This window comes from Lithobates pipiens, unplaced genomic scaffold (genome assembly GCF_037356315.1).
Source record: "Lithobates pipiens isolate NorthernLeopardFrog02 unplaced genomic scaffold, aLitPip1_a1.2 Scaffold_13, whole genome shotgun sequence".
Lineage (NCBI taxonomy): Eukaryota > Metazoa > Chordata > Amphibia > Anura > Ranidae > Lithobates > Lithobates pipiens.
In genome coordinates, this window is record NW_027507718.1 from 419,739,590 (window position 1) to 419,753,093 (window position 13,504).

At 42.7% G+C, this 13,504-nt stretch overlaps 1 protein-coding gene across 9 annotated transcripts in view; it reads right to left on the reverse strand.

The window, feature by feature from the left end:
- LIMCH1 (LIM and calponin homology domains 1) overlaps positions 1 to 13,504 on the reverse strand; it is a 375,099-nt gene that overhangs the window by 342,689 nt on the left and 18,906 nt on the right. For 7 of the 9 annotated variants that reach the window (XM_077477572.1, XM_077477576.1, XM_077477575.1 and 4 more), the window contains exon 2: positions 7,343 to 7,381. The exons of the other annotated variants lie outside the window; for them this stretch is intronic. In XM_077477572.1, the coding sequence (XP_077333698.1) occupies positions 7,343 to 7,381 (39 nt within the window). The remainder of the gene's footprint in view (positions 1 to 7,342; positions 7,382 to 13,504) is intronic. 9 annotated transcript variants of the gene reach the window in all.

The window sequence follows — 13,504 nt, forward strand, 5'->3', positions numbered from 1 at the left end:
GCAATGACTTTAGTTACACCTTATATTAAAATCAATTACAAATTAATTATTAATTTACATAGGGACAGCAGATCTAATATTCCTATTACACAGCATGTTTGACAGACAGATTCAACATCGTCATCATCTAACTGTAATAGAAGTGATCTGACCAGGTGGTGTGGTTCATTCTTGTGGATTTCTGGGTATTTGAGGAATCTCAGCAGCCTTTATTTAGAAAGTCTCACTTCCCCAATGCTGCAGGGATGAAGGGGCATTGCAGGGAGAGCCCAGCTGGTGGCTTTGCCATTGTGTTTTATGGTGATCCAAAGCTCGAACACTCACATACAGAACAGCACAGTGAGAGAGCTATAATATTATATACATATACACACACACACACACACACACACACACACACCAGTATATATGATCAGTTTTAAGTTAGCTTACCCACAACAGGTAAGTCCAACTCAAATTAAATGTCATCATTGGAAATATGCAGAATATGATACACAACACTTCACATTGACGAAAGCTTGTAGGGTTTTTAGACAGCCAAATCAAGAGAAGCGTCCGATTTAAACAAGAACCTGTGACGGATGTAACATGTCAAACTTTTGATCTGCTCACAGCTAGCATAAGGGTGATAATGTTGGTAATGTCACAGGACTGACCAGTGCAGAGTATCTAGGTTCAAACTTGTAACCATGATTGACAGGATAGCTGGTCTGCTCATCTTCAAACCTTTACAAAAGTCCTCTTTGTGGGGTACGAAACTTTCTGTACTATGTCTGAAAAACTATGATGAGTAAGCCAACGTACCCTCCATTCTAAATAAAAAGCAACCACTCATTCTGACAAACTATGTTCCACAAAACAGCAGCAGAATAGTCAACGTTTATTAATAGAATTTAAATTCATTTTTGGATAGTTTGTTGAAGTATCAATTTTGCTAAATAGGAAATTAACATGAAATGCTGTGCCTTGACAAACAATCCAATCCCACTAGGCCCAATGCATACTTAAAGCGGTTCTTTGGTGGTTCTTGAAAAAATTAAAAAGACAATAACTATAAATACTGTAGATGCGGACCTAACTGTCCAGGGATGCAGCACCAGGGATGTCCTCACCCAACCCAGCTCTTCAGCCGTCTTCGGGTTCAGGTGCCAAAATTTAGCTTGGGAAGCCAGCTGCGACTCTGCAACTTCACAGCCGGCTTCCCACTGTGCATGTGTGAGCCTTGTAAATGGTCCTGCAGTTTTCTTGAACCTGTGACTTGTCCCAAAAGGCTTTGGGGGGAAGGAGGGGGCTGAACTTCTGTTCAGATCGCTGTGGTGCGCCAACTAGAGGTGGGAGTGGGTACCTGTCAAAACTAGGTACCCGCTCCCCTATTAAAAAATAAAATTATTATATTAAATATATGGGGTTTTTTTTAGGGGGAGAGGGTACACACACACACACACACACACACACACATTTAATTAAGCCTTAAAAACCATGCAAAGACACCTGTAGAATCCCTAAAAAAGGAAATCCCAAAAATGACCAATGACACTGTTCGTTCAAGTGAATGAGGCCTTAAAATAAATTGTACTTGCCTTACCCCTTACTCCCCTGGCAGCCAGTGCTAAACGCTTCTTCCTAATGCTCCAGGATGTGGGTGGACCTTCAGTGTTCTCACATACAATTCAGAACTACTGGCCCTATATTGTACTTGATGTCAAAGTGCCTACAATCAATGAAGCACCTTAGAGAAGAGACTTTGTGGGACAGTCTAATAAGGACGCTGTGCGAGAAGCCTGTGAGAGTAGTCTGTGGGATTAGGCAAGTGAAAGTCTTTTTTGCAAGTACCCTAAGCAAAACAAGCATTTAACCTTTGCAGTGCAGGGGAAGCCCCACATCAGGGCAATTTTTTGAGTTTCCCCAGAGTTCAGCTTTAAAGTCCTCTACAGGCATGAAAAAAACAGGCTATAGTATAAAGTTTAATACTATAAAAGACAGAAACCAGAAGTTTAGGATTAAAAAAAAAAAAAAAAAAAAAAAAAAAAAAAAACACACACAACACACCCATTTTCACCTAGACGGATGCAGAATCAATTCGTTGCTGCATCTGCCTCTAAGACTGAGAACCAAGTGATAAAAGCCTTCTGATCCCTTGTTTCTCGTTCTACAGTGAGCAGAGATTCGGTGACTGTCAGTCACTAGCTCTCTGCTCTGCCACTCCAGTACTCACTTGAGCACCAGGCTGTGAAGCGAGCGGGAGCTGCTGGCTCGGCCTCCCAGCAGTTGACAGAGGCTGAGCCAGGTGCCGATCCAGGCATCTGGGTGGGTCCCCAACATTAGAATCAGGATCGCTCCAGAGTTTGGACAGGCTGAGTGAAGGATCACAATAGTGCAGAACTAAGTGCACTCTTGTGACCCACAGGAGAAGTAGGACTAAAACAGGACTAAAACAGCCAAAACTCTCCTTTAATGATCAGTCTCACTACCCTAGAATTTAAAATAAATGGAATATCTATCAGGAGAGGTCATTCTTGTAATGTCCAGTACACAATCAGGGAAGCTCACATGTAGATATTACCCAGTCAGTGTCCCGGAAAAGTAACAGCTGAAGAATATCTATGAGCATCTAGCTTATTAGTATTCTTGTAATTTCTCAGTAAAGGAAAAATTAAGTTCTGCTTTAAGAGAAAAACATTTTTTTTTCTAAGAAACCAATGAAGAATTTCTCATTTTTATCTTCAATATTCCACAAATCAAATAATTCCCAGAGCTGTCAGGGAGGAATTCAGTCCCGACAGATTTCTATTTCTAGAATGTAAAAAGCTTCCTAAGGCCGCGTACACACGCGCGGACTGTTGGCCCAACTTTGTCCGTCCAACAGTTTGAGCGAACAGTCCGCTCAAACTTAGCATGGACGGACATGGCCACACACGACGGACGAACAGTTTGCTGAAACCGTGCGCGATGACGTGAACGGCACGTACGACGGGACGAAAAATACGACGTCCTATACACTGCAATGCAACCTTCCGACGTGGAAATCCTTTCTGAGCATGCGCGAGACTTAGTTGGCCGAACAAGCCTACACACGAGCGAACAGTCCGCTGAAACCTTGTTTCAGCGGACAGTTTTTCGGAATTTCCGTAAGACCTTGTTCGGCCAACTGTCCGCTGAAACTGTCCGCTGAAGCCCCACACACGAGCGGACTGTCCGCCCAAACACTGTTCAGCGGACAAGGTTGGGCGAACAGTCCGCGCGTGTGTACGCGGCCTTATGACTGTCCACCTACACAACATTCATTCTCATTAGTTAAGAAAACACGCTCGCAGCCAGGTGTTTCAGTTATGAGATGCAGCAACAAAGTAAAACTATGCACCTTTCACCACATCAAACAGCTACTGTTCCCACACAGCGCAGTGCCACCCATACTGCCAGAGTCCTTGGGGTCCTCCTGATGAAATAGGCATGAGTGATGGATGACATCTTTCCTCGTGATCATCACTCCACGTCATAAATATTTTATCACTCCTACCATCAACATTTATTGAATGCACAGCAACGGCTAGCTACTACTGAAGCTTTACTAGGACATCCTGGAGTTATAGTTTATACACACAATCTGCAACAATGCTAAAATGCCCTCAAAAGACCATCAATAAATACCCTATAGATCAGCCTGTCTCAACCTTTTCAACACAGAGGAACCCTTGAAATAGTTCTCCAGTCTTGGGGGGGGGGGGGGCTGCTAAAATCTTGAAATCTACAACTCATGATACATTAGTGTGATGGTCAGTGGGAAGAATGTTCCTTATACTTGTGGTCATTGGGAATAATTACCTCCTTACAGATAGCTAAAAAGATGGTGTGAGTGGGAACTTATCTGAGAGACAGAAATTGCTCAATGCTGAAGGAACCCCTAGCAACCTCTGGAGGAACCCTAGTTGAGAATCACTGCTATAGACGCTGATCTGAGCACCGCTTCTAATAATCTGACAGTGGACAAGTTTGAACTCATGTGACATACTAGGGACAGATGTACTCATTATTGCTCAGATAGTCTCCAGCATGCTGGTTATATTTCTGCCTGTCAATCACAACATGACCAAACCCAATAACCAAAATTTAATGCTGCAATTTACGATCCTAAAAATATAAGTCCAGCCTGAGCTTTTTAGCCTGGGCTTCTCCTAAGGGTCACAGGAGTGAAATTCGTTTTGCACTCCTGTGACCCATCCTGAAGTCCGCTCTCTCCTGATGTCACTGGAACCAGTCCAGGCAGCGCGTCATCTCGACTTCCCAAGGGTGGATCCACCAGCTGCCTAAACTGATGGCAGTCTCAGCGAGGCGCTGAGATGGCCACTCCCCTCCCCAGCTCATTGCTCCAATGAGAATGGAGGTCCAGAGCAGAATTGATGCTGACTGACAGTCGGGGAGGAGTGAGAACCAAGCCATCAGCGGTGTTCGGTGGCTCAGTTCTCAGTGCAGAGAAGGCAGGGGGACAGCTGCAGCATCAGTCTGATGCGGCATCCACCTGGGTAAGTACGATTATGCCAAAAGAAAAAAAAGAAAAAAAACACAACACCATACTTCGCTTTTAAATGTGGTGGCTACATTTTTTTACGTGGTGATCCCAACAGTAACACTTCCGGTCACTCTGGAGGGAGGAGAAACCCTATTGCTGTGTACACATGATCGGAATTTCGGCCAGCAAAAGACCGATGAGCTTTTCATCGGAAAATGCGACCATGTGTATGCTCCATCAGAATTTAGCTGGCCGAATTCCCGCCAGCAAAAATTTGATAGCATGTTCTCAATTTTCCCAAAGGAAAAACATTCTATCGGAAATTCCGACGCGCAAAAACTCACCCATGCTCAGATTCAACTACAAGATGGAAGCTATTGGCTACTAGGTATTGAACTTCCTTTTTCTAGTCCCGTCGTACGTCACCACGTTATTGGCGGACGGATCAGGGCTTTTTCCGACGAGAATTCGGATTGTGTGTACATTGGTTATCTGAGGAGAGAGTAGTATCAGAATCACCAGCAGATTTAGATGGACTTAACTAAGAAATTAAAGTCAAACTCCTGCTAACACTTTCTAATCAGTTAAAGCGGAATTAAATCCACAGATTTAACGATTTCCCAAAACAGTTACATTAAAGGAATGCCTTGAATGATAACATACAGATACTAGTGCGCTTACATTCGCTCTTGCCTGAACGGTGATCAAATGCCAGCATCATTGCAACTGCAGATCAAACAGAGGCTAAGATGGCAGCTTCCTTGGCTGTAAAGGAGAAGGGTTTAGTTCCACTTTGAAGCAAGTTTTTTTTTTTCCCTTTTCTTCTTGGGATAAACCTTTTACATAAATGCATTAACACTGACAGCGGTGCTTACACTGGTCAGCTTTTATTATTTGTCTTAACCCTGTACACTGCTTTGTTATTTTTCCAACTTCCATTAATAGGCCAAGCAGCTGTCTAGACAGACTTACAGGCCAGATCACCTGGTGGAAAAAAAAAAGAAGAAGAAATCATCCAAGAATGGGAAAGTTGAAATATATAAAGTCTTGCATTTGGGTTTAATGCCACTTTAAAATTGCCAGACTGGGAATTAAGCATTATAGTCATGACCATATGAACTCACCCCTCTGTCCACCATGTACATGAACCTGTTGGTGGCTACACTGAGGTTGGAGTGTCCATATTGAGCATTCCCTCCTCAGTTTCCTTCTCCCACTGACAGGCGCATGGCGAGGAGTCTGGTAGTAGAAGTGGCCAGAGGCTGACAGGGAACTGAGAAACTAGTTTCCCCATTAGGTCCACATGGCTGTTGATCGACAGCGCAGAGCAGTGAGCGGATCCATAGCTGTTATTCAGTCCAGTTACTCAGTCCAATAGCGGCTTTTAGATCAGCCCACTGCTATGTGCGGTCAATCAAAATTAAAGCAGACCTCATGGGGAACTGGCCTCTCCACCCAGAGACAAGTAATTTTCTCATATAAGGCCATAGTTCAGTAATGGCATCACCACTATCCTGGTCTACAGCTGAACGGGCCTGGGGATAGAGCCCTGTGCGGGAATATGTCCCCATAGATGACATCTTCTCATTACAGACATGTCCCACTCTTGAGTATTGAGTATTAGCATACCTCTCTGTATGCCAACTCACAGCTGGTCCTAATTACTGCTAATTTCCTAATCTGAAAACTGGCAGCAATTCTTCAAGAATCTTCTGCTGATATAATGGCTATAGTAACAACTACCTGAGAGGTTTGCCTGAATTAGACGCAGATAGTTCCTAAAACTACTGCATCCCCCCCCCCCCCCCCCAAAAAAAAAAAAAAAAAATCAGCAGCTGCAAATACTGTCCAGTGGTGTCTTTTCCTGAGCCATTTTTTGAATCGGCTCTCTAGTGCCGGCACTGCCATCTCGGTGAGAGGTTTGCCCAAATTAGACGCAGATAGTTTCTAAAACTACTGCTCCCCCCCCCCCCCCCAAAAAAAAGTTAGAAACTACAAATACTGTCCAGTGGTGTCTTCACCTGAGCCAATTGTTGAATCGGCTCTCGAGTGCCAGCACTCGCCATCTTGGCCAAGGTAAACAGGCAGTAAAGCCTTGCGGTTTCCTACTGCACATATCACGCTGCGCTCCGTGAATGGGCCAGCTGCGGGGAGAAGGAGGAGAGGGCCAAACCTCTGACTCGCTTCGCTGTGGCAAACTCAGTCGGAAAAGGGAGCGGGCAGAAAAGCAGAGCTTCCCCTTTTTGGTGGAGCTTGGCTTTAAGGCTGAACTTTAGTCAGAAAATTAAGTCCTGCTAGATCACTTAATGCTGGCTCCTTCTGCAGGTATAGCCATGTAAAACATCAAAAAGAAGTGGTTAAAACTGCTTAAAAGCCAGTAATACACCGTCTCACCCTGCTCTGTACATGCTCAGTTGCTCTCCATTTTCAGTAAATCAGAGTCTCTAGAGGCCTGTGCTGACAGCCTAAAGAATTACTGCTGTTCAGGGGCTCTGGGATTCAGCAAAATGGCAGCCTCTAGCAAGAAGCTGGAGTCAATTTACAGCACACACACACCAATTTATTTTTATCAAGTGATTATAGGTGGTTTAAAAAGGAAACTACCACCAGAAAATGGCTACTTTTTTTTTTTTTTTTTTGAGTGTGCATTAATAAGTCTGCAGAAGGTACAAATAGAACCTAAATATTCCATACAGAACACTAATTTAAAGCAAAAAGAACCACATAAATACATAGTGAATATATAGAAGGCACGTACACATTAACGCCACAAAACTGTACAGAAAAGGTGTACATCTACCTATAGACATGTCACATACAGACATCGGTACATACTGTGTGCTGTCCAAGGGTTTTCAAGTACTGTTCCAGACGCTTAAACAGGGTACAAAAAGCAGAGTTAGCTAAGGCAACCAGATTTCAACTAATTAGTCAAATATTCCCAAATGGCAGCTATGAATGACTTTGTACACTATTACCAGCAAACTGAATAAAAGGCTTTTATTAGAAATATAAATAGCTCGTCTGTCTATCAAAACCCTACAATGAAATCTGTTGAGTTCTGCAACGGCCATGTGAACAGGGAGTGTCTGTGGACTCCAGCAGATAGACACAAAAATAGAGTCTACATGCTGATCTCAGTTTAGCAGTTACATTCTGTCCAGGAGCCATAAAGTTAGCTAAAAAGAAATCCCTAAGAATAAGTACAGCAGCTGCGTCCTCCTCCAGTCCCCCAAATTCTCCCCATCATTCACACAAATTCTGGTTCCTCCGGGTTCTATGAATACTAAGTCACGCTCTACATACTAGACAGGAACCAATTATCTCCACCGATGTCTAGAACATCTGGGCCACTCATGGCTTCCACACGCGTCATGTCACCCGTATCTTTATTTGCACAAAGAAACACAACACTAAAACAATGTCTGCATGCTAAAAGGCAACCAGACAAAGAAATACAAATAATGACAAAACTGACTTATCAGGTCCTAACAAACAGAGCTGACATTTATGTGCAGACTTCAAAATGTGTTTTTTTTCCCCCTTCTCCTTGTGAAGACTAAAACACACACACACACACACACACACACTATAGCCTGTGAATATTAAAATTATAGCATAAAAAAAAAAAAAAAAAACACCCATACCAAAACGAGTGTCACAATTTTTATTATTGCAGAAGACACGCAATGTCTTTTTTCAGCAATAAAATAAACTTGCCTGCCTGTTTGCAGTCTTCGTTTGATCTTGTTCACATGGGCATACTACTGCGTATGCTCGTGGAAGAGCAGCATTTTGCCAGCACAGAGATGCACAAATGTCCTGTGCAGGCAATCCCATTCATGTAAATTAGGACAAAGCAGCTGCACGAACACAGCTATTGCCCCCACAATTTTACATTTGTGCAGTTGTGGGTGCATGGACCTGAATGCTGACAATGTGCTTCGGGGTTGTGCATCAGTATGCATGTCAAATTAAGAGCAGCAGCTGTGCCCCAATTGACATGAACAGGACTGCCAGCACAGAGATGCACGGAGCACCTATCCCCGTGCATCCCCATGAGGGCACAGCACAATCCTTGCATGGGTGTAAATACATGCATGACGCCACCAACAATGAGAAAAGCGAACAAAAGATCTTGTGCACTTGCAGACAAGGCTTTTTCTGGCATTTTGTGTGCATATCACAATCAGTATTTTTTGCTAAAAAATAACTTAGAGCCCCCAAACAAATATAGATTTTTTTTAAAGCAGAGGCCCTAGGGAATAAATTGGTGGGTGTTAGTTTTTTATGTCACACGGTATTTGCGCAGCAGGTTTTAGAAAAATAAATTTTTCTGAATTAAAATAAACACACACACCAATTTGTTTGTAAAATATAAGATGTATTGTGAAAAAATAAATAAATAAATTATATATATATATATATATATATATGAGATGTGATGCTGTGTAAATAGATACCAAATATTTCATGATTTAAAATTGCGTACCCCCGTGCAACGATGATAAACTATGTACATAGGCAACGCGTTAAATTCCTTTACAGGTTACCACTTTAGCTTTACACAAGAGGTCTGGTGCTAGAATAACTGCCCATGATGTGACATTCATGATACCTCAAGCGTGGGTCCATCACTGTTTGCGCGTGGGACCAATGCACACGTTTGCCTTTGTGTGGGAGCATGGGGGGGGGGGGGGGGCACGTAAAACTTTATATTTTTATTTACACTGTTGCTCTCTCTAAAAGCCCTTTTTACTTACCTGTAGGAGCAGTCACATGGCACTCTGGTGTCTGTTTACTTCCTGGTTTGGGCCCTTCTTCAGGTGTCCACATTGGTGCCAGTCTGATGTAAACGTTTCCTATTGGATGAGCTGGGATGGAGTACTTCCACTATCAAGTTCTAAGTGGGTGCTTAGCAACATGTTACTCCTTACCCCCTAAATACAGGCATAACATGTAACATGTTTCTAAAAGGTGAACTTATGCTTGAAAGCGGAACTTCAGCCTTCCCTTCAGTCTTGCACAGCAGTACAAGCTCCTCTTCTGTACTGAAACTACTTACTCTGGTTTCCCTGCACACAGGGGTTTCACACAGTGTGCATTTGAAGCTACAGCAAGTCAGATAGAGTCCATCTCATCTCCTGACTGGAGGGTGTCCAGCATCATCTGAGAGGAAAGCCTCCCCAGCTTGGCTGCCCTGGAGACTCAGCATTACATACAGGTTTTACCTAGGGCAGTCTATATGCAAATCCAGTCTGACTAAAATTCTGCTGCAAGACCTTTCATTTTCTAAGTACTACATATCCCATGGTACCTTGCTGCCCAATTAGCGATTCTAAATTTACTCCGCCTCCTGAAACTCCTCCCTCTCACCAGCCCTATAATAAGGTAGACTCTGAAATGTGCGACACATCAGTGCCTACTCACAGGGTATAGTTAATATGGGTCACGGATTTCTAAAGGAATTCTCACCACCTGTTTTAAAAGCAGAACCAAACCCTTCTATAGATTTCAGCCAAGAAAACTGCCATCTTGGCCTCTGTTTGATCTCCAACTGTCAAGATGCTGCACATGTGATCAGTTGTGGCACAAGCCATTTGATTGTTTGATAGTTTGGGCGAGAGCACAAGCAAAAATGGGACAGTTAGGGCTCATTTACACTTGCTGCTTCAACACACATTAACAGCTAGTTTACGCTTGCTTCAAAACAAGGCTTCAGACAAGCTTGGTTAAAGCTCCTTGAATGCCAGTCAAAGCCTTGGTCACTAAATAAAAATGGTTAGCTCACAGTCCTGTTTACACCTTGCCTTTGCTTCAGATTTCGCTTAAAAAAAAAAAAAAAAAAAAAATGTATACCCCATGTCACTTTAGTTGTGCTTCAAAAGTGTCTTCAAAGCCCCCATAGAAGTCTATGGCAAAGCTCGCTTGAAGCCCCACCGAAGCACCACGCAAAAGCAAGGTGTAAACAGGACTGTAAGCTAACCATTTTATTTAGTGACAGGAGTTTTGACTGGCATTCAAAGAGCTTTAACAAAGTGTGTCCAAAGCCATGTTTTGCAGCAAGTGTAAAACTAGCCCTACACATGCTGGAATATAATTTGAAACTGTTAAATCAATGGGTTTAGTTCCATTTTAAAACTAAAAATAGCAAAATCACTTTGCTGTAACTGAACGCATTGCATGCAACTGCATTTTTTTATTACATTTTTCTTTTTTTGAGTTTTAAAAACACAAGTAAAAGCAGATATCCTATATTACCAAAAGTATTGGGACACCTGTCTTTACACGCACATGGAACTTTAATGGCATCCCAGTCTTAGTCCACAGGGTTCAATATTGAGTTGGCCCATACTTTGCAGCTATAACAGCTTCAACTCTTCTGAGAAGGCTGTCCACAAGGTTTAGGAGTGTGTCAATTTGAATGTTTGACCATTCTTCCAGAAGTGCATTTGTGAGGTCAGGTACTGATGTGGACAAGAAGGCCTGGCTCTGTCTCCGCTCTAATTCATCCCAAAGGTGTTCTATCGGGTTGAAGTCAGGACTGTACAGGCCAGTCAAGTTCCTCCAGCCCAAACTCGCTCATCCATGCCTTTTTGAACCTTGCTTTGTGCGCAGTCATGTTGGAACTGGAAGGGGCCATCTGAAATGGTTTCCACAAAGTTGGAAACACGAAATTGTCCAAAATGTCTTGGTATGCTGACACCTTAAGCACTCCCTACACTGGGACTAAGGGGCCAAGCCCAACCCCTGAAAAACAACCCCACACCATAATCCCCCCCCCCCCCCAATCAAGTGATTTGGACTAGTGCAAAGTAAGGTCCATAAAGACATGGATGAATGACTTTGGGGTGGAGGAACTTGACAGGCCTGCACAGTCCTGACCTCAACCCGATAGAACACCTTACCTCACAAATGCACTTCTGGAAGAATGGTCAAACATTCCCAGAAGAGGTGAAGCCGTTATAGCTTCAAACTGTGGGCCAACGCAATATAGAACCCTATGGACCAAGACTGGGATGCCATTAAAAGTTCATGCACGTGTAAATTAGGCGGCCATCCCAATACTTTTGGCAAAATTATATTATATATATATATATATATATATATATATATATATATATATATATATATATATATATATATATATATATATATATATATATATATATATATATATATACACACACACACACACACACACACATACATACATATATATATATATATATATATACACACACACACATACATACATACATACACACACACACACACACACACACAAGAAATAGCAGATATGTCAGTTACAAGCAGATTCCAAAACACACAAAGCAGACTCCCAGAAAAAGCATGTCAAAGAATGAAAAGCAGGAATGGCAAGCTCTACATCTCCCTTATCAAATGTCATTATACAACCAGGGCAAAAAACTAGAGGGGGGAACATACAGGTGAACCCCTCTGGAACATAAAAGGGTCACTGGAGGGGTGAATAAAATCCCAATAGCTTTAATGGACAACTTTCGTCAGTGGTACTGCCTGCCAAATGCGAAAGGGTGTTTCATTTTTGACACCACTCTAGCATCCTGAGTGGCTGCATGTCTGTTTAGTGAAACCACGGCTCAGCCACCTGTTTTTATTGTCCCCTGGTTAGCCATGTGAGAGAGCCCTTAGGCCCTAATCACACTTGTGAATGTGGCCTGACAGAGGATTCTTGCAGTTGGAACCACAGGTGTATAAACTGCAGCTGTTCAGTCTGTACAAATGAATGACAGGCTGACAGCGGATGCATCCGTCTGTGCCTAGCCACGTGTAATCGCCCATGGATCCATTGCCGTTAGCAACAGACAGTCTGCATTTGAGGTGATTATCTTTTTGCTCATATATGAGCACCATTACCATTACAACTTATGGAGAAACCCCGGTACCACCTTCTTAAATACCCAAATGCGGAGCCATGCAGTGCGTGTGTGAACACATTGCCTTTACCGGAAAAACAAGACAAGTATTTAGTGGAAACATGCTTCCGTATAATATATACACCAAGAAGAGATACTTCATCATGTTTCAAGTACAGACTATACATTGAAGTGTGTTTATTAAACATCTTTGATTGCAACCACAAGCAGAACATTAGAAAAACTTCAAAAACCCCACAACAGCCACTTGCCTGTCCAGCCTTGTTCACAGCTGGAAGGACACACGATGAAACTGCAGCCGTTCATCCTGTGTTGGGTATGCCGACCGGCACCACAACACCACCTCCCCAGGGAACGGGCCAGCCATTGTCTCACTTCCATGTGCAGGAACTGCAGAGTAAAAGGTGCCTCTAAATTTAGAATGTGAAAGCCCACTGCTGACATTCCCAGACGCACCCAGAGAAATGAGGTCATGTAAAATATTGCTTTTCCATTAAATAACATTATGGCAAGGCTTAACTTCTTCCACTGCCAGTGAAAGGAAATCTCAGTGTGAAGGGCAACCTGAACAAAAGCTTCTATATAATATTCATTATTGTTCATATTTAAAATGACAGTCCTGGGCAATACGACTTGAATGATAAGATTCCTGACTTAACCACTTGCTTACTGGGCACTTAAACCCCCCTCCTGCCCAGACCAATTTTCAGCTTTCGGAGCGGACGCATTTTGAATGACAATTGCGCGGTCATACAACTGTGTACCCAAATGGAATTTTTATCATTTTTTTTCCCCACAAATAAAGCTTTCTTTTGGTGCTATTTAATCCCAGATGGGTTTTATTTTTTGCTAAACAAAAAAAGATGGAAAATTTTGAAAAAATAAAAATCACATTTAATAGTTTGTTATAAAATTTTGCAGACAGGTAATTTTTCTGCTTCACTGATATGCGCTGATGAGGAGGCACTGATAGGCTGCACTGATGGGCACAGTTAATTGGCCGACAGCTGATCACGTGGTAAGGGGTCGGGATCTGTGATCCAGCGAGTCTCAGACTCGCTGATCATAGAGTGCGTCG